This window comes from Phocoena phocoena, chromosome 1 (assembly GCF_963924675.1).
Source record: "Phocoena phocoena chromosome 1, mPhoPho1.1, whole genome shotgun sequence".
NCBI classification, from domain to species: domain Eukaryota; kingdom Metazoa; phylum Chordata; class Mammalia; order Artiodactyla; family Phocoenidae; genus Phocoena; species Phocoena phocoena.
The window spans coordinates 12,994,381-13,018,830 of NC_089219.1; the positions used below are offsets into that span (position 1 = coordinate 12,994,381).

Consider the following 24,450-nt stretch of genomic DNA (forward strand, 5'->3'; position numbering starts at 1 on the left):
GTTCATGGTCCCAGGCAGGGATGGGGCAGTGGGCATGAGGCCTCAGAATTGCACCCCTACCCCCAGGCTTCCTGATCCCTCGGCTTTTCCCAGGAAACTAACGATCCAGGCTGCCACTGATTCTGGCATCAACACCAAACAGGGTCCTGGTCTGAGGGGGAAGCTCCAGGGCAGAGGAGGGGCTGAGAAGACATGCCAGGGACCTGAGTGGGGAGGGGCTGGGCCACAAACCACAGGTGCTGACTCATGGCCTCCACTGGGCACTGGGCGCTGTGAACGAACCAGCCCTGCGGCTTTCTACAGCCAGAGGGACGAGCTGGCCAGATGATGGCCCAGGGTACAGTGATCCATGTGGCCCCAGAGCAGCCCACCTATGCTGTGTGTGTGCTGGGCACCAAGACTCAGCTGGATGTCTATGGGTGAGCAGGGGACATTCTGGGGTTGGGGGGCAGGTCTGGTGATGCTGGATGAGCAGGTTCTGTTGACACAAGACGTGTGCTTGCCTCAAGCTTCAGGCTCCAGCCTCTGCAGCCACCGGCAGGGGAGAAGCTAGAGAGCTAACACCTGAGTGGCCCTGGGATGTGCGTGGACTCAAGGCAGTGAGTTCATTGCCATGAACAAGTGGGTCTTCCCCAGGGCCTCACCACAAATGCATTATTTTTATTTTTTTATTTTTTTTAAAGATGATGTTGGGGGCAGGAGTTTATTAATTAATTTATTTATTTTTGCTGTGTTGGGTCTTCATTTCTGTGCGAGGGCTTTCTCCAGTTGTGGCAAGCAGGGGCCACTCGTCATCACTGTGCGCGGGCCTCTCACTATTGCGGCCTCTCTTGTTGCGGAGCACAGGCTCCAGACGCGCAGGCTCAGTAGTTGTGGCTCACGGGCCTAGTTGCTCCGTGGCATGTGGGATCCTCCCAGACCAGGGCTCGAACTCATGTCCCCTGCATTGGCAGGCAGATTCTCAACCACTGCGCCACCAGGGAAGCCCAACACAAATGCATTATTATAGGGCAAACAGGACCATATCCTTTCACCATTGAGGCAATGGGAGCTCAGAGAGGGTCTGTGACTTACCTAAGGTCACACAGCAAGTGTGCCCTGGAAGCAAGGCTGGACCCTGGACTTCATAGCCCAGACCTGGATCCCCCTGCAGTTTGTTGCCCTACACCTCTCAGCCAAGCCTCCCTCCGTGGGTGGGTAATAGCGTGGGTGTGATGAGACAGGCTGTGGCATGGAGAGGCCGAGGAGGAGACCAGGCCCTGCTATTGGCTAGCTGGGCTGCCTTAGGCAACTGAGCCTCAGTTTCCTCATCTGTGAAATGGGGATTATACCCACTTCGTAGGGTGCTTGTAGGGATTAAATGTGAAAAACATAAAAATGTTTGTTAAGTACTCAGCACAGTGCTGGGCCTACCCCTGGTAGTTGTTCATTCGTTCATCCATTAATTCACTCATTCAACAAATACCGATTGAATACCTATTATGTCCAAGCCCTGTGCCAGGCTCTGGTTAAACAAGATGGTCTAGGAACGCTCTTGGTGGGCATGGTTGGGGTCATTGCTGTTGTCAGTAATAGTAGTGGCAGCCCCTGGCTTCCTCCATCTGATCTTCCACAGGTGCTCCAGGCTGAGCATCTGTGGTCCTAGAATGGTGCCCACAGGAGTGTCTGGCACATTTCCTTGGAAGTGTCGCTCGCTTCCAGCCCCCAGCCAGCAGTAGGAGAACAGCAGAGACTGAGAGGGTGAGGAGTAGAGGAAGAAGAGGCTGACGGTCATCTGAGGCCACCCGACTCCCAGGAGACACCCCTTCCATTAGTGAGGTATTGAGCCCTGTATTCAAGCGCCCTTGTGATGTATGGTTTCTCACACAATAATGGCTGATATTCACATCACACTTGGTACACACAACTCATTCAGCCCCCTTATGAGGTAGGCAGTGCTGTAATTCCCATTTTGCAGAAGGGAAAGCTGAGGCTCTGAGAAGTTGAGTAACCCACTGAAGCCACACAGCTAGTTAGTAAGGGAGCCAGGATTGAAACTCAGGCAGCCTGGCTCTGGGACCCTCCTCTCTCCCGCTCCATCCCCGGACCAGCCCTTCCTGTCACTTCTTGCCTGCCCTTCACAGCAGCTCCCTGCCAGCACCCATGTCCTATGCAGCCACCACCCTCACTCGGCCTGAATTCCCTTCCAAAACCACAGATGGGCTTGGCAACACCCCCTCCCCAGCACTGCTTCCTTGACCCCCTCCCAGCACAAGCTTCCATACCTCTGTTCAAGCTGTGTCCCTGCAGCTGGGCTCAGAGGTCCCAGGGCTTAGAAAGACAAAGTTGTAGAGGAACAGACCACAGGCTATGGGTGCCTTTCCAGAGCTGCTCTGACAAGCTCTGCTTATGATTTTCATTCTGAGTTTGGAAAGTACTTTGTCTGCAATGGGAAATATACTGATTATATTCAAACAAAATTCCGCTGACCTGAGATGAATATTGAAACCTGTCGAGGGCTTTCTGTGATGCTTGCAGCTGGAGTCAGGGAGGGATCTTGACTCCAGCTACCACGTGCCAGGCCCTTCTGTTCCTGGTTTCTAATCCTCACAGAAATTCTGCAAGGTAAACACTATTGGCATGCCCATTTTAGAGAGGAGTAAACTGAGGCCTCAAGAGGTGAAAACACCTACCCAAGGTCACCCAAATTAAAGGTGTCCAAGCCAGGAGATTTGAACCCAGGGCTGTCTGACCCCCAAACTCCCTCTGCTTCCCCAGCACACACTGCCTCCCAGTGCTGTGGGTCTGGCCTTGCTAGGCACTGCTGCCTGGCTGGTAGAGCTTCCAGAGGGCTTGAGAGATCCAGAAGGGGTGGGGGGGTGAGTTCCAGGAGGTGGCAACCACGGAGGACCGTGGGCATTCTGGAGCTGCAGTCACTGGGGTACTCCTTTTCCTCTGGCGCCTCCTTCTCAACAGGAAACCACTCAGTGTGACAGTGGGGAGCAGGGCAAGATTGTTAGTGTCTCTGAGCCTCAGTTTACTCATCTGTAAGATGGGGAAATTAACACCCACCCTGCTGAGTTGCAGTGAGGATTAAATTATACAATGCATGCCAAGAGTCTGGCAGAGTGGTCCCCCTTTTCCGTAAGGATTGCATGTGTTGTTGAACGTGAGAGTGTTGCAGACGCTGCTGCCCATCTGGTGGTCGTTGTAAGGAAATGTTAGATGCAGGAGCTGAAGGAATGATGTCATTTGTCTGGGGCTCAAGTTCTTGGTGCTGCCTCTATGGAGGCTATTGGAAGTGACTAGAAGATTCAGCTCTGGGTTATCTTATAATAGCACACACGGGTCCCCCAGCCCCCAACACAGTAAAAACCCTTGTGTGTTTATGAAAGTCCCTTGTTTGGGACCTGAGAGGGTCTGGAAAACATCCTAAATCAAATCCCAGTGGTGCCACTTCCCAGCAGGGCCTCACCTCTCTGAGCCTTGGCTTCGCATCTGGCAGAGAGGATGGGATGGCTGTAGAGCCCCAGCAGGTGGCATCTGTCCACGCCCTTCTCTCGGTTCTGGAGAGGAAGCCATGCCAGGCGGAGCGAGCCGAGGGGAACCGCCCCACAGGCAGGTCCCACGTCCTGCTTTGTCCCCCACTGTCTCTGTCTCCCCCTTGTTCTTTGAGCCGCTTTCTAGTTCTCCTGTTGTAACAGACACATGGCGTGTCCCTCTCCCATCCCCGTCCTCCTGCCACAGCACCTGGGCGGCTGGGGATGCCTGGCTTTCCACCCCGGCTTTGTGAGCCTGAAGGCAAACAGCTGTGCATGGAGCAGGGAAGGAGCCTCCGGGCTTTGGCAGAGAAACCAGGGCCTTTCTTAGGTTTTGGTTTGGCCACAGGGAGGTGTAGGGTCAACTGAGGCACTTGAGCAGAGGGGCACTGGTTCTGCTGTACCATCCCTTGGACGTGAACTGTCCTCCAGCAAGGGCCATGCATTCCTTATTATTACTGTTACCATGATATCCCTTCATTTCTGATATTATTACCTAGCTACTGAAGAGGGCCGAGCACCACACATGGGCCCTTCAGTCTGCACAACATCGTAGAAAGCATCATCGTAGTAAACATTGTTCTCATTTTACAGAGAAAGAAACTGAGACCAGAGAGGGTCAGTGCCTAGGCCAAGGTCACACAGCCTATCAGAAGTGGCCCAAGCCCATCGCCACTCTCCAGCTCTTTGAGGCTGCCTGCTGTTCCCGGGCTGGCCTGGGAGAGGTTTCCCATGGGCAGCTGAGCCCCTGCGTCCCTGCTAGTCTGCAGGCAAGTGTCTGATCACAAAGAGCCCCAGCCGGCTGCAGACACCACATCCACAGGCACGTGCCGTAGCCAGCTGGTGTAGACAGACTGGCCCCTGGGCTATTCGATGTGGTGGCAGGCATAGTTTGTATACTTCGTCCACATTGACCCTGGCTGTCTCCCCGACCCAGACAGTCAGTGCCTCCCAGGGACGACGACCCAGCCATCCTGCTACCCGGCCACTATTGTGCTGGGAGCAGTTGGGGGCAGGTGGGAAAGCCAGCGCCTGCACCAGGGAGCACACAGGGACACCTGCTGTTAGAGTTTAGCACAAGTGGAATGGTGTCTTTGTCAAGGACTGATCCTGTATTGGTTATCTATCACCATGTAACAAGTTGCCCCAAAACGTGCTGGCTCAAAACAATAGCGTTTATGATCTCACAGTTTCTGTGGGTCAGGATCCAGTGTGGCTTAGTTGGGCCCTCTGCCCTGGGGGCTCAAAGGCTGCAATCAAGGTGTCAGCGGGGCTAAAGTCACGTTGAGGCTTGACCAGGGCAGCCCTGCGTCCAAGCTCAGTCATGTGGCTCTTGCAGAATTGTGCTCCTCGTGGGCTTGTGGACTGAGGGCCTCAGTTCCCTTCACGTGGCTGGCAGGAAGCCTCTCCCAGTTCCCTGCCATGTGGGCCTCTCCATAGCTCACAGCATGGCAGCTGGCTTCATCAAGGTGAGTGAAGGTGAGAGAGAGAGAGAGAGAGAGAGAGGAGAGAGAAAGAAAAAGAGGTGGGGAAAGAGGTCTTTTGTAACAGCCCATCACTTTTGCCATTTTCCGTCGGTTGAAAGGAAGTCTCTGGGGAGACTTCCTACACTCAAGGGGAGGGAGTCACACAAGGGCATGAACACCAGAGGTGGGGATTATTGGAGACATCTCAGAAGCCTGCCTGCCACGTACTTTTCCCGTATTTCCCTAATTCTCTATAAGGGATACCTACAGCTTTTAATATGGAGACAAAGAACTTTATTACAAAAATAAAAATGAAAAGTGTAATCATAAAATCCATGTCTTGTGACATTATGGAGTGAGGGCTGCCTCTCTAAGTTGTTTCCACTATGGTTTGAATCTGCTCCAATTTATTAGCCCTGTCTGTGAGGATTTCACTGTCTGTGGGTCATTCACTGTCACACAAAGGGCTGCTCTGAACATCCTTGAAAGTGTCTCCTGGTGTACATGGGCAAAAGATTCTCCAAGAGTGGAATTGCTGGGTTTGGGGTGGGCTAATGTTTGACTTTACAAGATAACAGCAAGTTCTTTTACAAAATGCTTAACTTGACACTCCCATGAGCGGTTTGTTAAAGTTGCCATTGAACCATATAGTCTACGATGTTGTTTTTTACCAAACAAATAGGTGTAAACCCTGTCTCAAGGCTTTAATATTTCATTTCCTTAGTTATTAGTGAGGTGGAACTCCTCTTTAGATGTTTATCATCCACTTGGGTTTCAATTTCTGTGAAGGCCTGCTTGTATCTTTTGCCCTGGGCTTTTTTTTTTTTTTTTTAATTGAGTCGTTTGTCTTTTTCATGTTGAGTAACCTAAGCTCTTTAAATATTACGGATGCTAAGGCTTTGTAGGTTTTATGCTGTGAATATCTTCTTCTCAGATTATGCTTGCTTTTTCACTGTATAGAGTCTTTTGATGAATAGAAGTTATTTATTTTCATCTAGTTGAATTTATCAATCTTTTCTTTCTTGTTTATGGATTTTGTGTCTTATTTAATTACGGACATTAAGATGTCTCCAACAACTTTTGAAAGATACAAATGCTCATTCATGATAAAAAGTCTCAGTAAACTAAGCATAGAGGAGATCTTCTTCAACTTGATAAAGAATATCTACAAGGGCTTCCCTGGTGGCGCAGTGGTTGAGAGTCCGCCTGCCGATGCAGGGGACACGGGTTCGTGCCCCGGTCTGGGAAGATCCCACATGCCGCGGAGCGGCTGGGCCCGTGAGCCATGGCCGCTGAGCCTGCGCGTCCGGAACCTGTGCTCCACAACGGGGGAGGCCACAACAGTGAGAGGCCGTATACTGCAAAAAAAAAAAAAAAAAAAAAAGAGAATATCTACAAAAGACTTAAAGCTCACATCACACTTAATGGTGAGAAGCTTGAAGTTTTCCACTAAAGTCAAGAACAAGGCAAATGTGTTCCCTCTCCCACTGTTTTTCAACACAATATGGAAAGTCCTAGCTAATGGTTAAGACTAGAAAAGGAAACAAAAGGGATACCTACTGAGAAGAAATAAACTTTTTTTGTTCACCTATGACATGATCATCCATGTAGAAAAACTCAAAGAACTGACAAAAAAACTTCTGGAACTAATAAGCAACTATAGCAATGCTGCAGGACACAGTCAATTGCTTTCCTGTATACCAACAATGAACAAATGGAATTTGAAATTAAAAACACAATGCCATTTACATTTGACCCCTCCCAAATTAAATACTTAGGTATAAATCTAACAAAATATGTATAAAGTCTGTACAAGAAAAACTTCAAAACTCTGATGAAAGATATTAAAGAAGAAGTAAAAAAATGGAGAGCTATTTCATGTTCATGGGTAGGAAAACTCAATATTGTCAGTTCTTCCCAACTTGATCTGTAGATTCAGGGCAATCCCAATCAAAATCCCATCAAGTGGGCTTCCCTGGTGGCGCAGTGGTTGAGAGTCCGCCTGCCGATGCAGGGGACACGGGTTCATGCCCCGGTCCGGGAAGATCCCACATGCCGCGGAGCGGCTAAGCCCGTGAGCCATGGCCGCTGAGCCTGCGCGTCCAGAGCCTGTGCTCAGCAACGGGAGAGGCCACAACAGTGAGAGGCCCGCGTACCGGAAAAAAAAAAAAAAAAAAAAAAAAATCCCATCAAGTTATTTTGTGGATATCAACAAACTGATTCTAAAGTTTATATGGAGACACAAAACAAAGAAAACAAAACAAACAAAAAACCCCAGAATAGCCAACAGAATATTGAAGAAGAACAAGTTGGAGGACTGACACTACCTGACTTCAAGACTTACTGTAAAGTAAATCAACTATACCCGAATAAAAATTATTTTTAGAAAAAGACTTAAAGACTGTAAAGCTACAGCAATCAAGACAATGTGGTATTAGCAAAGGAAACAATGGAATAGAATAGAGACCAGAAACGGCCACGCATAGATATAGCCAACTCGTCTTTAGATGCGGCACAGAGGATTTTTATGGCAGTGAAACTACTTGATATGGTACTATAATGGTGGATATATGTCATTACACATTTGTCCAAATCCACAGAATGTAAAACACCAAGAGGGAACCCTAATGTAGACTGTGGACTTTGGGTGATAATTATGTGTCAATGTAGGGTCATCGATTCTAATGAATGTACCACTCTGGGGAAAGAGGTTGATAATAGGGGAGGCTATACATGAATTGGGGCAGGAGATACGTGGGAAATCTCTGTACCTTCCTCTCAATTTTGCTGTGAACCTAAAACTTCTCTAGAAAATGAGCTTTTTTTAAAAAAAGATGCAAAATTCTGTCTTTCTTAAGTCTTTAGTATATGGTGTGAGGATGGGATCATTTTAATTACTTATTCAATGTATTCATTTTCCATATGGATAAGCAATTGTCCCAGCACCGTTTATTACACACTCTTCACTTTCCCCAGTTATTTGCAAGACCACCTCTGTCATAGATCAAGTAGAATCTCTCTTAAGTTGCATCTGTCATTTTCTTTACCTAAGCCATTACAATGCAATCCATGACTTTACAGTAAGTCATACGTGGTAGAGCAAGTCCCTCACCTTTTGCTTCTTTTTCTTACAAGGTACTTTGACTATCTTAGCCCCTTGGTTTTCCAAGTAAACCTTGGAATCAACTTGTCAAGTTCAAGTAAAACCCTGGAATTTTTCTGACCATATGAATCTATTTGGAGGGAATTCATACCATGATGATATTAAGCCTTCCTAACCATGTTCATGGTATTTCTTTCTTCTAATTGGGGTCTTCTCTAATGGATTTCAATAAGGTTTGATCATTTTTCTCCATAAAACCTTACACATCTTTTGTTAGGTTTATCCTAGGTATTTTATAGTATTTCTTCCTATTGTAAATTATATGCTAATAGTGTGGTTTTTGTCTAAAAATTAATTTTGTCTGATATTAATATATCCATCCCAACTCTCTTCTGGCTAATATTGGCTTAATGTATCTTTTTTCCTTTTTTTTTTTAAACTTCATCTTTCCTGGATCCTTGTATTTTAGGTTCATCTCTTATAAATAGCATGGAGCTGGATTTTATTTCTTTATCTAGTCCCAAACTCTCTTTTAACTAGTAACATTATTTATATTTATTTTGATCATTTATATATTTGAGTTTGCTTTTACCATTTGCTTTTTAGTTTTTAGTTGTCTATTCTTTTCTATGTTGCCTTTTTCTCTGTAATCACCTTTTTGAATGGAATTATCCATTCTTTTAAAAAATTATTGCATTTTCTCCATGTGTAGAAATTTATGAACTCCATTTCTATTCTTTTGGTGAACACTATCTTAATTCTCTCTCCAGTTGAAGACCTCATACCATTTTAACTCTCATTACCTCTCCCAGTTTACATTCTGCTCTTTTTTTTAATCTCACAATGTTGATATTTTTATAAACATTTTTTTATACAGACAATATTTTTCAGATTTACCAAAATAGTTGCCATGTTATTTGTTCACCATTGTTTCTTGCATCCAGATGATTCTGACATTAGGTATCTTCTTCTTAAAGAATGTCTTTAGAAGTTGCTTTAGTGAAAGTGTGTTGGTTTTAGAATATCAGTTTCTCTTCATCTGAAAATGTTTTTATTAAAATATAATTTTTTACGTACACAATTCTACGCTAATAGTTACTTTTTCAAGATACTTTGAAGATATTATTCAACTCTCTTCTGGATTTCATTACTGCTGTTGTGAAGTCTACTTTCCATCTATTGATAATTATTCTTCTTTTATAGGTGACCTGACTTTTCTTCTTTCTGGATACCTTTAAGATCTGTTTATCTTTGGTATTCTTTTTTTTTTTTTTTTGCGGTACGCGGGCTTCTCACTGTTGTGGCCTCTCCCGTTGCGGAGCACAGGCTCCAGACGCGCAGCCTCAGCGGCCATGGCCCACGGGCCCAGCCGCTCCGTGGCATGTGGGATCCTCCCGGACCGTGGCACGAACCCGTGTCCCCTGCATTGGCAGGTGGGCTCTTAACCACTGTGCCACCAGGGAAGCCCCATGTCTTTGGTATTCTTAACCACAGTGAGATGTGTGTGTGTCTGTGTGTGTGTCTGTGTGTGTGTATGTGTGTGTGTATGCAGAGAAGGGAATTCTTGGCAATTTCCCTTTTCACATCTCAGCAATGCTTTGAAAAGTATATTCTAGGACTTCCCTGGTGGCGCAGTGGTTGAGAATCTGCCTGCTGATGCAGGGGACACGGGTTCGAGCCCTGGTCTGGGAGGATCCCACAAGCCGCAGAGCAACTAGGCCCGTGAGCCACACCTACTGAGCCTGCGCGTCTGGAGCCTGTGCTCCCCAACGAGAGGCCACGATAGTGAGAGGCCCGTGCACCGCGATGAAGAGTGGCCCCCGCATGCCGCAACTAGAGAAAGCCCTCGCACAGAAACGAAGACCCAACACAGCCAAAAATAAATAAATAAATAAATAAATATATTCTAACCATGATCCAGTTGTTTCGTAAGGGAAGGTCCTTCAGAGTACTGTCTGTACTGTTCGTGTGATTCTTCATATGTGCACAGCGCTGTGTGTGCGTGTGTGTGTAATATAAACCTCGGGTACGCACATCACTCTATACATACATCTGTGTGTGTGTGTGTTTTCCTAGTTCAAGTGTAACCTCTCCAGGTCAGGGGATTTTCTTTCTGTTTCTCACTCCCTCCTGACAACCTACCAGTACGTACTCCCACGGTCAGGGTCAGTCTGGCTGCCTTCTGGTGTCCACACTGGTGGGGAAAGGAAGAACAGTGGGGAGAGCAGTAGTGGGCCAGGCACTGCCTCACCGTGTCCCCCTGTCCTCCCCATCTGTCTCTTCCACAGCTCTGCCCCCAAGGACTGCACATCCTTTAGCATCAATGCTTCCCCAGGAGTGGTCGTAGATGTTGCCCACCGCCCTCCAGCCAAGAAGAATCTCGCAGGTTCCTCCAAGTGGCCCCTGGACCCTGGGCTGGAGGTGAGCCTGAAGATGAGAGCTGCCAGCGATAGCACAGGTGACCGGAAGGTGAGTGTGGCAGCCGTGGGCTGGGTTGTGTAGGAGGAGGTCAGCAGGTCATAACAGGTCAGCCACTCAATTGACCCAGAGCCCCACCCCTCTGCAGGCTCTGGGGAGAATCAGTTCTTTGTCTCTCCCAGCTTCTGGTGGCAGCTGGTATTCCTAGACTTGTGGCCACATCGCTCCAATCTCTGCCTCCATGGTCCATTACCTCCTCCTCAACCTGTCAAATCTCCCTCTGCCTCACTCTTATAAGGACACTTGTCATTGGATTTAAGGCCTGTCTGGACAATACAGGATGATCTCATTTCAAGATCCTTGATTACATCTGCAAAGATCTTTTTTTCCAAATAGGGTCACATTCACAGGATCCAGGGATTAGGTCATGGATGTATCTTTTGGGGAATCACCATTCAACCCACTGTAGCCACATTGACTATAGATGGACTCAACAGGACCCCCCAGGATTCCCACAGGGATCTGGGACAACAACCTCTTGTTCCCAGCAGGACAGGCCAAGCGGGATACCTCCTGGGGCAGAGTTGTTGCCTGCTCTAAGAATACAGACCTTGGGCATCAAAGCCGGTCAGCAAGGGTGCAATCAGAGAAAGCTTCCTGGGAGAAGTGGCAAGCTGATGGATGGTATCAATGACCTGCTTAAGAGAGGAAAAGAGAAGCGAGAGCTCCACACAGGGGATGTGGCCTGTGTGCACACTCTGGATAAGAGAGGGTGAGATGTGTGTTGGGGAAGCTGAGGAAGAGCTGTATGGAAAGAAAGGAAGGTAGAAGGGAAGGTGAGGGAGAGAGGGAGCCACTATTAGAGGGTTTGGCATCAGAGACCTCATTCTCTTAGGACAACAGGAAGCCAATGACAACCTTTCATCCAGGAGTAACAAGACCACATATGTATGTTAGAAAGACCCACTGGCTGCAGTGTAGTGAGTCAATTAGATCTAGGCAGCAGACTGGGGGCAGGGCAACCAGTCAGGAGGCTGATGCTGTGGTCCAGATGCAAGGTGACAGTGGCTGTGACACTTCCCTGGATTCCCACTATCTGCAGTACAGGTCGAGACACCTCAGTGCGACCCTCAGGAGCTCCCCTTCTTCTGGTGGCAGCTCTTTGGTTTTGCTTTGGGGAACTCCCCTCCGTCATCTTGCTTAGAAGTGTGGTTCCTGACACTCGGCCCTCCTCTGGCCAGGCTGGGCCAACCAGATGGATTCTTCCTGGATTTTTAACCTTGGGCAGCGGGAGTTGGTGTTGCCACTCTCCCTCCAATGCCTCTTCCACCACATCCCCATCTGCTGAATTCCTGACACCATACAGGCAGAGGAAGCCGCTGCCTCCCTGGTCTCCCAAAGGACCCTCTTCTGTACACCATAGTCACCTGAGCGTTTTGCTCCCCTTCCACTCCCACCAGCTGGGGTGTTCCTAACAGGCTGGGAGCCTGAGCCTTGTCTCCTCAGCACCCTGCTCTGAGCTGGCTCATAGCAGGCCAGTTAGTGTTTGTTGAATGACTAAGGGAAATCGTTAGTGGTTGGCTTCTGTCCTATAGGTTCAGATTTCATACTATGGACCCGAGACCACTCCAGTTGAAGTCCTGCTCTACATCACCGGGGTCGGTAAGTGACGCCAGGGACCTTGGAGCACCACCCCTCTCCCTCCACACACACACCCATGCAAGGCATCTCTCCAGGAGAAACTACACCCTGAAGCTTACTTTAGACTGAGCAGAGAAAAGGATAATTTCTAGCCAGTCATGCATCTGGTAGTTCATAAGTATTCCTTCCCCAGTCAGTGAACCCCGAATAGAGCTGGGGAAAGAGGGCATTTGCAGGAAGCTTCAATTACATCTCAATATTTTCTCAGCTTAGGAAGTGGTATGTGGATTTTCAACATACGAGTCTCTATACCTTTTTGAAACCTCAAATATTTATGAGAAAAAGTAGATGATGAGACTGTTTTTTTTTTTTTTTGTGGTATGCGGGACTCTCACTGTCGTGGCCTCTCCCGTTGCGGAGCACAGGCTCCGGACGTGCAGGCTCAGCGGCCATGGCTCATGGGCCCAGCCGCTCCGCGGCATGTGGGATCTTCCCAGACCGGGGCACAAACCCGTGTCCCCTGCATCGGCAGGCGGACTCTCAACCACTGCGCCACCAGGGAAGCCCATTGAGACTGTTTTACGCAATAATATAGACCAGTGTTCCCCAAATTCCATTATTTACATCCCATCTTCACCATTTTTACCACATCAGTGATCTGCTTGTACTCATATTTATTTAGTATTCTTCTTTAAATAAAGTATATTTTTAACTTGACCTCATCTTGGACAATAGTATCATAATATAATTATTACTATTTAAACATACATTAAATATATGAACAGCATGTGAAAGCTCCAGGTTTCTTTTCATTAATGAATTTCATTCATTTATTTCATTAATACACATTTTCATAATAATTATTATTGTTGTTTTTATTATTATATAGCACTTACTCTATGCCAGGCAGGGTGCCAAGACTTTACAACAATCCAATGAAATTGGCACTATTATTACCACATTTTACAGATGAAGAAACTGAGGTACAAGAGGTAAAGGGACTTGCCCAAGATTACACAGCTGGTTAGCAAAGGAGCCAGGAAGTTCTGTCCACCAAGCGCTATGCTCTGTGGCCCAACATCAATACATGGCTATGGATATGTTTAAAATGTCATCTAGGTCATCTAGGTCATTCTGTGAGCTCATGGGGTCGCTACACAATGTCATTGGAATGACCGTATAGTCATGCGCTCTGATGAGAGGGGAAGGATTCAGAAGCGAACATATGCTTTCTCAGCCATGCCATTTGGACAGAGCAGGGTATGTTTGGGGCTGTGGTTTGTCCCCAGTGCAGTCACGGTACACAGAACGAAGAGCCAGGTGTGTCCCCTACCCCAAAGTCACTGGGGCTGGAGTTGGGGCCAGAGGCCTTTAAGAGCCTGGCAAGGTGTCCTTGCAGGGGTTTCGTACCATACATCCATTGGGGTGACCGGGAACTCTTTCTGAGACCCTTGGGGATGGCCAGACATGCAGGGTCTGGTTGGCATCACAGCTGTGGCAGGTCCTCCATGAGAGGGGAATGTGTGTGGTTAGAAGCCCCGGCTCTGCTGTCAGAATTGCAACCAGACTTCTTCTTGGGAGACATGGGGGTGTCTTAGAACCTGTGCCTCCTCTGAACCAGTGAGAAAGAAGCCTTTGTGCAGATAGGTCTCCTGGGGAAAGGATTGTCCATCTGGGACCAGACTGAGTGCTCCCACCTTGCACCCTCACTATCCCTCTCCTCTTACTCCCCGGGATTTCAGAAATCTCCTTGAGTGCGGACTTCACTCGCACTGGCAAAATGAAGTCCACCGGAGGCAGGAAGGACCAGGTATGGCTCGACCTTGTCCGGCACCCCAAATGCTCCCGTAACTCCACCGGCTTCTCCTAGCGCGCCCCCTGGTGGTGATGAGGTGAACAGCGGTCTGTCTCATGTATCCATGTTAATAGTAAACGAAACAAATTTAAGAACAGGAAAAAAAAGAACATTAAAATCACGAATACCATTACCGTTTTGGTTTACATAGGTCCCATCTATTCTACAAAACTAGATTTTCATAATTGTGGGTTCAGAGAATGTGTTGTCCCACAAACTGGAAACTAGACTCACCCAGTTCATGCACAGCAGAGAGAAAATTTGCAGGCAGGTCTCAACTCTGGCTCAAAAATTCCCTATACTATGGGGAATTCCATGGCGGTCCAATGGTTAGGACTCCACACTTTCACTGCAGGGGGCACGGGTTCGATTCCTGGTCAGGGAAATACGATCCCGCAAGCGCAAAGCTCAGCCAAAAAAAAAAAAAAAAAAAAAAAAATCCCCTATACTAGACTTTAGCTACTGGTGGGAGAGGTTCACATGAGGTGAATAATAAAGAAAAGAGGCAGGGGATAGAGGAGGGAAGGAGCCAGGTGGGGGGAGGGAATGTATGTTGCAGAAATATAGGGTGATGTCGTACACAGGTGATGAATCGTCTTAACTGGGGTCCATGGATAAACCTCAGGGTGTCCCTGAAACCCCAAAGCTGCCTGCACATTTTTGTGCTGGTGGGCACTGTATTTTATTTATTTATTTATTATTTTGGCCACACTGCGTGGCTTGCCGGATAGTATTTCCCCAACCAGGGATCGAACCCGTGCCCCCTGCAGTGAAAGCACCGAGTCCTAACTGGACCGCCAGGGAATTCTCCATATGCTGGTGTGCACGTTAAGATGATATGACCTGTCAAAAATTAATATCCCTTTGTGGGGTCAGTCAAAAGTCGGGGGAAGAATTACAGCTCTGGGAGTGGAATTCATCCTTGGGTGCCTCCCAAAACACAGTCATTCCCCGGGGGAGAATGCTCTCCTACAAACAGAAGATGTCATCACTATTAGATTCCTGCTGGGAGGGGCTGCTCAATTTGCTTTCATCTTTGGGCAGACAGTAACCAACTGCTAAGAATAGTGCCCACACTTTGGTGAAGGAGTAATTAAGAGTTCTCAGAAGAGGAGCTATTTAGATTTGAGTCTAGACACAAATATTTAGTGCAGTTTGGTTTGTTAATCCAACAGTTTTTAAAAGCTGTTGAAATCAATTTTACTATCTTGGGCTCCTTTTTTTAAGTGGATGAGTGGAATTTGTTTATGACTTTTGGGGCAGGTAAAAATCCACTCTTGGGACCAAAAAATTACCTGATGTGGGAACAAGATGTGTAAATCACAAAAGGCTATCGAGGTGTTAGGGCAAGGTGGCTGGGCTTTCCCAGGAGTTGGAGGGGCATACACAGGTTCCTAAGTGTGCCCCATCTCTGCTGGGTGTCCACAGAGGACCTGGACCTGGGGCCCTCATGGGCAGGGTGCCATCCTGCTAGTGAACTGTGACAGAGGCAATCCCAAATCTTCCACTGTGGACTGCAAGGATGACCAGCTTGACAGCAAAGGTAAAGACCCCCCAAGAACCAATGGGAATAGAGCATTGCCTTTTTGTGAAGCCTTTTGTCCTGAGCCTTGTAACAACCCTCAGAAACCAGGGTTATTGGAAGCATGTTCTTTTTAGCATGCCTGCTATGTAGGTGAAGGAATAGACAGGGGTCCTGAGAGGGCAAGTAACCTGCCCAAGGTCACACAGCAGCCAGGGAAGAGCTGGGAGCAACGCTCAGTCTCCCAATGCCTCCTCCAGGGCCCAATTTCCATCCCCAGCCCGTTAACCAACCCAAACTTCTGCTCTTGGGTCAAACCTGGGGCCCAAAATAATTCAAAATGAAAGCCTGACTAGAGCCCCCAAATTCATGCCAGAGCAGCCCTGAGCCCCTGCCATAGGCTGGGCACTGCTCGGACCAGTTCAGAATTCTGAACTCATTTGATCCTTCAGCTCGAGTTTCAGAAGTATGTATGGTCCTCACCCCCACTTTACAGATGGAAGAACTGAGGTATGGGGAATTAAGCAATTTGCTCTGGGCCACACAGCTAGTAAGCCACAGGCTCAGGATGTGAACCCAGGCATCCCAACACCAGCGCAGGTTTAGGGGCGCAAGTTGGGCGCAGGGTCCCTGCTGGCACACCTCTGAGGCATGGCCAGGGTGGAAGACCTGCACTGGAGGAGGGCGCTGAGGGGGGCAGGATCATTTGGCCAGGGCAGCAGCTGCCGCCTTCCTGGGGAGTTGCTAGAATGGCCTAGAAATGGATGCATTTTAAAGTTGCATGGAGTTGGCCTGGCCTGATGCCAGGGAGCAGCCTCTACACGGTGCCTGGCACACAGTAATAATCAAACAGCCCGGGCGCTACAATATGCACTTTACACATATGACTGCACCCTTCCCTCCGTGTGCGCTCTGCGCTTAGCCCTGCGTATTTACGAGGAAGCAGAGGGACGGAGAGCTGAAGTACCTCCCCAAGCCCACAGAGATCCAGGGTTCAAACCCCGCCCACTCCAGTGCCCTTGACCACGTGACTCTTGTCCAGCCTCTGATTCTCGTCCATCTTCAATCTCCCCAAGCCTTTGCCAGCCACTATTCAGGTTGGCTCACTTCCCCCGCAGGCCCCGGGGAGAAACCTTTCCACTCATTCACCCCACAAATAATTATTGAGCACCTGCCTTGTGCTAGGCATTGTTCTAGATGCTTCTCGGAGCTGGGAACAGAGCAACAAACAAGATAAATGTGATTTCTGCTTTGGCCAGCTTACATCCTAAGTTCATCCTAGTGGGAGAGGACCAAAACCTTGCATTCCTTTAATTCTAAAATGAAAAATATTGTTTAAATACTGGAAAGAGCATAAGGAAAATAAAGCAGGTGACGTGATGAAGGGTGGTCTTGGGTTGGGGGGGCGTAGTCTCAGGGGCCTGCGTCTCAGGCCATGCCCTTCTCATTCCAGACCTGAAGGACATGTCCTTGGTGACCCTGAGCACGAAGACCCCCAGGGACTTCAGCAAGCACCAGCTGGTGCTCCATGTGGCCAAGTCTGAGATGGATAAAGTCAGGAGTTTCGAGCCAATGGTGAGTCGCCCTTGGCCGTCACCTTGGTGTCCCCTTCCCACCCCAGCCAATGGGATTCAGCCCCTTCACACACACTTTAGTGAATAATTCCTGAACACCTACCCTGTGCCAGGTTCTAAGAACTGAGGATGCCGCAGTAAGCACGGTGGACATCTCTGCCCACTGCCTTGTAGAAAGGGCACAGACAAAATGCAGCAAACGAGATGATGAGCTGGATGAGCACTGAGAAGGAAATGACCTCCCTCCCAAGGACTGTGGTAGCTGTTCTTTGTGTGTCTGTCTCTGTCACACACACACACACACACACACACACACACACAGGACTGTTGTTTACAGAGGTTTCTGAATCCAAGCTGACTGCACATAATAACTGTAATATGTAATAATTTGTTCTCCAACAACCTGGTGATCAGAGACATCAGTAACTTCTCAGTGGCTTGCGAGCACCTGCCACTGAGTGCTGGGCTCGGTTCTAGGCACAGGGCACGGAGCAAAGAACAAAACAAAGTCTCTGCCCTCATGTCACTTTCATCTCAGCGGGTTGAGAGCAATGATATGTAAAATCATTAAGTAAAGTGTCTAGTGCCTCAGACGGCATTAAATGCTACACAGAGGGATGCAACAGTGAAGAGGAAGAGAACGAGGGGTGTGGGGAAGGGGGGCCGAGGAAGGCTTCCCCCAGAAGGTGTCATTGAGCAGACAGAGGTGTGGGAACACCCAGGGGAAGGACACTCCTGGCAGAGGGAACCACAGGTGCAAAGGCCCTGAGGTGGGATGTGCCCATGGGCTTGAGGAATGTAGGGAGGCTGGCTCCGCTGGAGTGCATAATGCAAGGGTTAAGGGGGTGGGGGGGGATGAGGGTGGAGAAGAAAGGCCAGAGGGGAAGGGGCTGGGTCAGGGAGGCAGGAAATGACTGTGGCTAGTCTGTGGGAGGTGGGGGGCCATCGGAGGGCTGTGCAGAGGCACAACCTGATCTGACTTCCATTCAAACCTCAGCGATGAGACTGACATTGGTTTGGCCACAAACCAACTCCTTGCCTCTATGGAGGTATCACCTCCTCCAGGAAGCCTTCCCTGACCTTCCAGAACTTACTACTATCTGTAATTTTGACTGTCTTTGCTCCTCCCTACTTACCCAGGAGATTATGCACTCCCTGGGAACCAGGACAGTGTCTGTCACCCTGGTCTTTCCAGGTGTCAGCTGCGAGCAGGTGATAGGGAGTGAATGGATGGATGGATGAATGAACGAGCTATAACGTATATTGGACTTTCTGCAAAGTTGTGAATGACTCAGGCACCCTCATCACTCCATTCCTGGACCTCCATTGGGAGGGCGAGGGCAGGGCCTTTAGTCCCTTCCTCCTAAGGGGAGGCTCCTGCCAGATCCAGCTGTGAGGGGTCCTTAGGGGTGAGATGCCACGGCCTTGGGAAGGCATCACACACCAAGAAGACAAGGTCTCAGAAGTAGGGACGCAGACCTGAGCCTCCCCTGCTCTCTCCCAGCAGACAAACAGCCCTCCAGGTACGGCATGATCCTGGGGCCACAGCATCCCTCTCACCTGCTGGAGCTCCAGGGTGGCCAGCACAGCACAGACTTCTATGTGGAGGGCCTGGCTTTCCCAGACGCCAGCTTCCCAGGGCTCATTTCCCTCAATGTCTCCCTGCTGGACACGTCCAACCCGGTAGGCCAAGAAGGAGGATCTGGGCTTCCAGGCACTGGCCCAGCTGTGGAGGGGGCTCCAAACAGCCACTGGGAAGCAGTAGGTGTTGGGCCCTGGCTGCTGTGACAGTTCCTCCCCTGTCCCTCCCCCTGCAGGAGCTCCCCCAAGGCCCTGGTTTTCCAAGACAGCGTGGTCTTCCGTGTGGCCCCCTGGATCATGACCCCCAACACTCAGTCCCCGAGGAGGTGTATGTGTGCAGGTGAGGGGCCCTGGAGGGCTGAGGGCGGGGCACAGACACACCCCCAGGGAGAGCCCATATGCACTTGCTGTGTAAATGGGGAAAAGTGGTATCTGTGCTATGACTTGCTGAGGGCTGAGGCTTGTTAAGAACCATAAAAAGGTCGGGAAAATCATTGTTGGTGGTGTTTTCGTGTCACTATCCCGCCCTGAGGCAGCCCAAGGGCTCCTTTAGCTCCTGGGGGCCTCTAGAGTTTGCCAGACCTGGAAGATGAGAACCCTGAGTCCCTGGGTGAGGCCTCCAGGGCTCCTCAGAGGGCAGCCTGTAAGCCTTCTGCACCGGAAACTCCTGGGCACTCATTTAAAATGCACGTTCCGGGCCAACCTCTGAACTGCTGGGTCTCGAGACTCTGGGGACGGGATGGGGCCCAGCTGTGTTTTCACAAGTTGCCGGGGGAGGCTCGGCATCCCTCCCACAGTCTGAGAGCCCCTGCTAACCATGTGGGGTCACAGGGGGACCTTCCCCTCTCCCCTTCCCATTGCTTTGGGGCAGAAGGGGTGAGAATGTAACCCCGTGGTCGGGACGCAGGCTGGAAGCCAGCAAGGCCTGGACTCGAATCCAGGTGGCGTGACCTTGAGCTCTGACCTCCTCATTCTGTCTCCTCCTCGGTGGAAGGCTGACCGCTAGCTCCCCTCCTGGGTTGTTACCAGAGTTCAGTGAGCTATGCTTGCTAAGAGCAGAGAGGCAGGGTGAGCTGCGGTTTCTGTCCAGGCTCCAGGTGCCTTGGAGCACCCACCGTGCCCCTCCCCTCCTCCATCCAGCCCTGAGGTCCTGCTCCATCCCTAGAGACACCCCAGGGGGTCCAGCTTGCCCCCTCGGAGGCCAGCCAAGGCCACTGGCTGCTGAATCAAGGGCACTAAGGAGGTTGTTTTTTCTGTTCTTTCTAGGTTATTTGAAAATGAGGATTTCCTGAAGTCAGTGGCTGCTCTGGCCAAGAAAGCCAGGTGCAGGCTGATGGTCTGTGCCAAGGAAGAGAGCATGAATGACCGGTGGATGCAGGTGTGTGGCCCGGGCACACAGGAGGCGCATCCCTGAGGGTCAAGGGACACGGGGACCTGGGCTCCTAGGGCTCGGCCGAGCACCTGGCTGGTCACCCTTCCTCAGACAGGCAGGGAGTTAGGAGCCTCTGAGGGTCCTCACAGACGGAGGGCTCAGGCAAGTGACTCCACTGACATCTACTGTGGCCACGTCATGCCCGCTGTGGTCACCAAGATGACCACCTTCCTGCTTGAAAACTCTCAGGCAACTTCAGGAAATTGAGGAAATGCTGCAAAGCTCAGGGGGCTGGAGCTCAACCATTCCCCCTAGCAGCCTCCCTCCAAGCCAGCCTTCCCGAGCTCGGCCACCAGGCCAGGCCACACCCCTGCTCCAGCACTTTCCACGGCTCCCATCTCCTCCTTCTCAGCTTGCCTCTCAATCTGGCTGTCCCACACCAGCCACACTGGATCACCATTCCGTCTCTGTGCCAGGCTCCCCCTCCACCCCGTCGTGCCATAAGCCCCCTGAGGGCAGAGAGGGAGTCTCATTCAGCTCAGCACCGAGAACCTGGCATTGGGTGGTGCCAGTGGGCAGTTGGCGGGCTGACTGAGCCTCTGTGCCTCTCCTTCCATGCTGCCCGCCCTGCTCCCAACCCATCCCATAGCCCTGTTCCTTCTCTCCAGCCGCCCTCCCCATTCCTACCCCCACGTCCAAATCAGTCCCGTCATATCCCAGCTCGAATCTCCTCCGTAAATGTCCTCAATCCTTCCAGGGGGAATTCATTCTTCTTTCTTCTAAACCTCCAAATAATACCCTCTCTTCCTTTCTCATCCTTCCATCTGTGTTAAATCGGGTTGAACCAGAAGAAGTGTCTGATATGCCACCATTTTTTACCTCCAAGAATGGCAATTTCGGATGGAGCCACCACACAGGTGGCCGAGGAACTTTTGTGATGTGATGAGATCTGGCTCTTCCCTTCCCAAAGCCCTTTCTGGCCATGAGCTCACTTTGTCCTCAGGAAAGCCCTGCCGAGGACATAAGTCCTCTCCATAGATGCTCTTGGGACTTCCCTGGCGGTCCAGTGGATGAGACTTCATGCTTCCACTGCAGGGGGCGTGGATTCCATCCCTGGTCGGAGAGCTAAGATCCCACATGCTGTGCAGTGCGGCCAAAAAAAAAAAAAGACGCTCTTGCTGGAAGGCGCGGGTAGGGCCAGGACCAGAACCTTCCCCAATGTCCAGCTGGAGGCTCTGTCTTTTGGGTGGGAGGCTGGTCTTTGGGGGGCTCCCTCTGGGACATGGGGGTGCTCAGGATCAGAGTGGTCACTTCCTCGGTGTGACTTTATCAGCCAAGGTCTCTACGTGTGTTTGGGGGATGGGGCGAGGGTGACATATTAGTGAGTCATGCTTGACTAACCTGGCAGTTTCGGGCAAACTCAGCAAAGAATAATAATGCTAATAGTAATAATAATGGCTACAGTTACTGAGCACGCGTTCTGTGGCAGTCACAGGGCTAGATTCTTACATGAGCTGACTCATTTAATCTAACAACCTCTAAGGTAGATGCTATTACTAGACCCATTTTTTTTTTTTTTTTTTTTTTGCGGTACGCGGGCCTCTCACTGTTGTGGCCTCTCCCGTTGCGGAGCACAGGCTCTGGACGCGCAGGCTCAGCGGCCATGGCTCACGGGCCCAGCCGCTCCGCGGCATGTGGGATCTTCCCGGACTGGGGCATGAACCTGTGTCCCCTGCCTCGGCAGGCGGACTCTCAACCACTGCGCCACCAGGGAAGCCCTAGACCCATTTTATAGATGAAGAAACTGAGACTCAGAGAAGTGAAGCAGCTTTCCTGAAGTCACACAAAAAGAGAGTGAAGCTAGAATTCGAACTGGGCCATGAGCACCCTGCTCCCTGCTTTCCCAGTAAGACCCCAGGCCTGCGATCTGAGCCTGGACAGCCCCCTAACCTCAGGCACCAGGGAAAACAAAGGAAAGAGTGCGGGGTGCAAGGTTTGCTGTGGTGAATGGCTTTCCAAGGAGCACCCTGTGCCCCAAGGGGAAAGGAAACAGCCCTGCCCACACAGGAGGCTTTGAAAAGAAACTTGAGTTTAACTCGCTTGTTCTCCTGTGCTGAGTGGTGACAATGAGGGGATTTAGTTGGGGTCACTGGTGTCTCTCTGCCACAGAATCAGGTTAATCCTGTTTCAGGAGCAACAGGATGAATTTGCCTGCTGTGCTGAGACTTTGGCCCTTCTCGCTGATTTTAGTCCTATTGTGTTCCGTGGCCATGTCTCCAAGAGTGACGAAGGCTAGGCTCTCTGACGTCACAAGCCAGCTGCCAGGCAGACAGACAGACACCGCAGCACAGGTGTCCTCACCCAACCCACAGACAGCCTCGGAAGAGGGGGCCTGCGACGGTCTCTTAGCCACTCTCGTCTGGGGTATTCAAATCACTCAGGAAAAGAATTGGGATCAAAGTCAAACTCCTCGAAAAGGGAACCCTCTTGCACTGTTGGTGGGAATGTAAATTGATGCAGCCACTATGGAGAACAGTATGGAGGTTCCTTAAAAAACTACAACTAGAACTACCATACGACCCAGCAATCCCACTGCTGGTCATATACCCTGAGAAAACCATAATTCAAAAAGAGTCAGGTACCACAATGTTCATTGCAGCTCTATTTACAATAGCCAGGACATGGAAGCAACCTAAGCGCCCATCGACAGATGAATGGATAAAGTAGATGTGGCACATATATACAATGGAATATTACTCAGCCGTAAAGAGAAACGAAATTGAGTTATTTGTAGTGAGGTGGATGGACCTAGAGTCTGTCATACAGAGTGAAGTAAGTCAGAAAGAGAAAAACAAATACCGTATGCTAACACATATATATGGAATCTAAAAAAAATAAAAAAGTTTCTGAAGAACCTAGGGGCAGGACAGGAATAAAGATGCACACATAGAGAATGGACTTGAGGACATGGGGAGGGGGAAGGGTAAGCTGGGACGAAGTGAGAGAGTGGCATGGACATATATACAGTACCAAATGTAAAATAGATAGCTAGTGGGAAGCAGCCGCGTAGCACAGGGAGATCAGCTCTGTGCTTTGTGACCACCTAGAGGGGTGGGATAGGGAGGGTGGGAAGGAGGGAGATGCAAGAGGGAGGAGATATGGGGATATATGTATATGTATAGCTGATTCACTTTGTTATAAAGCAGAAACTAACACACCATTGTAAAGCAATTACACTCCAATAAAGATGTTAAAAAAAAAGTCAAACTCCTCACCAGGCAACGGCCCCATCTGCTTCTCCAACCCCGTCATGTGCCACTTTTCCTGTCCCTCACCTGGCTCCAGCCCCACTGGCCTCCTTCCTGTTCTTCAAATGTACCCAACTTGTGCTTGCCCCAGGACCTTTTCATATGCTGTTCCCGCTTCCCGGTTAGCTTCCCGGTTCACATGTCTGGCTGCTTCTCCACCTTCAGGTCTCAGCTTCAATGCCCTCCTTAGTGAGGCCATCCTGGTACTGAAGGACACATCCACGCCCCTGGCATTCTCCACTGTAGCACTGCTGGTTCCTTCTGTTATAAATCACCAGACTGTTTACTTTCCATTATCTGTCTCCCTGCTAGACTGGAAGCACCACAAGGGCACGCCTGGGCCGTAGTGCCCATCACTGTACACCAGGCACTTAGCATGTAGCTTACACGTGGTGGGTGTTCTCCCACAAGACAATATCAGTACATTTTAAACCGGTCAGTGGAACACCAGTAGCACTTGCCATAAGTAGAAGTATTGAACCTTGAAGTTAAACAGAATGAAAACAAAAGAGTGCTATTAAATCCAGCTCCACACAAATGACTGCAAAAACTCCGAACCAGGTTTCACCCTCCGCTTGTTAAGACGGGAGGTTAGCGGGTGTTAAGGATGGATTTGCATCAGCCACTCTGGGACCTTCATCTTTGATGAACCAGAAAGACTGGAGGAGAACTTGGACACATTCTAAGCCTGTGCTGGAATCTGTAGCGAGTAGCACATGTGAGGATCTCCTGCACATCTTGCTCTGGGTTGGGGGGCCCTTTTCCAGACCATGGATACCCCTTCATTCGCCTGCAGAAATCCAAGCCTGCAGCCTAGGTAGCTTTCTTCTCATGGCGACAGCCAGGGCAGTGACTTGGATGAATTTGCTATTCATTCATCAAATGTTATTTGAGCACATACTCTGTGCCCAGCCCTGTTCTAGGCACTTGGAATCTATTGGTGAGCAATGCCAAGGCCCCTGCCCTCATGGAGCTGACATTCTAGCCCAGAGAGATTGACAAGGAACAATATGTTTAATGAATAAAGACATTACATTATATGTTGGGAGGTGAAATCAAGTACTACAGAAAAAGAAAGAGCAGAATCAAGGG

The 24,450-nt window shown here is 49.6% G+C and overlaps 1 protein-coding gene across 1 annotated transcript in view; it reads left to right on the forward strand.

Annotated features, from left to right (window-relative positions):
- The first annotated feature begins 327 nt into the window (after window positions 1–327).
- LOC136118335 (protein-arginine deiminase type-4-like) overlaps window positions 328–24,450 on the forward strand; it is a 58,499-nt gene continuing 34,376 nt past the window's right edge. The window contains 10 exon segments of the mRNA XM_065871643.1: window positions 328–419; window positions 10,376–10,556; window positions 12,101–12,167; window positions 13,889–13,956; window positions 15,430–15,544; window positions 16,977–17,102; window positions 18,605–18,770; window positions 18,915–18,991; window positions 18,994–19,018; window positions 19,945–20,056. Coding sequence (XP_065727715.1) covers window positions 328–419; window positions 10,376–10,556; window positions 12,101–12,167; window positions 13,889–13,956; window positions 15,430–15,544; window positions 16,977–17,102; window positions 18,605–18,770; window positions 18,915–18,991; window positions 18,994–19,018; window positions 19,945–20,056 — 1,029 coding nt within the window.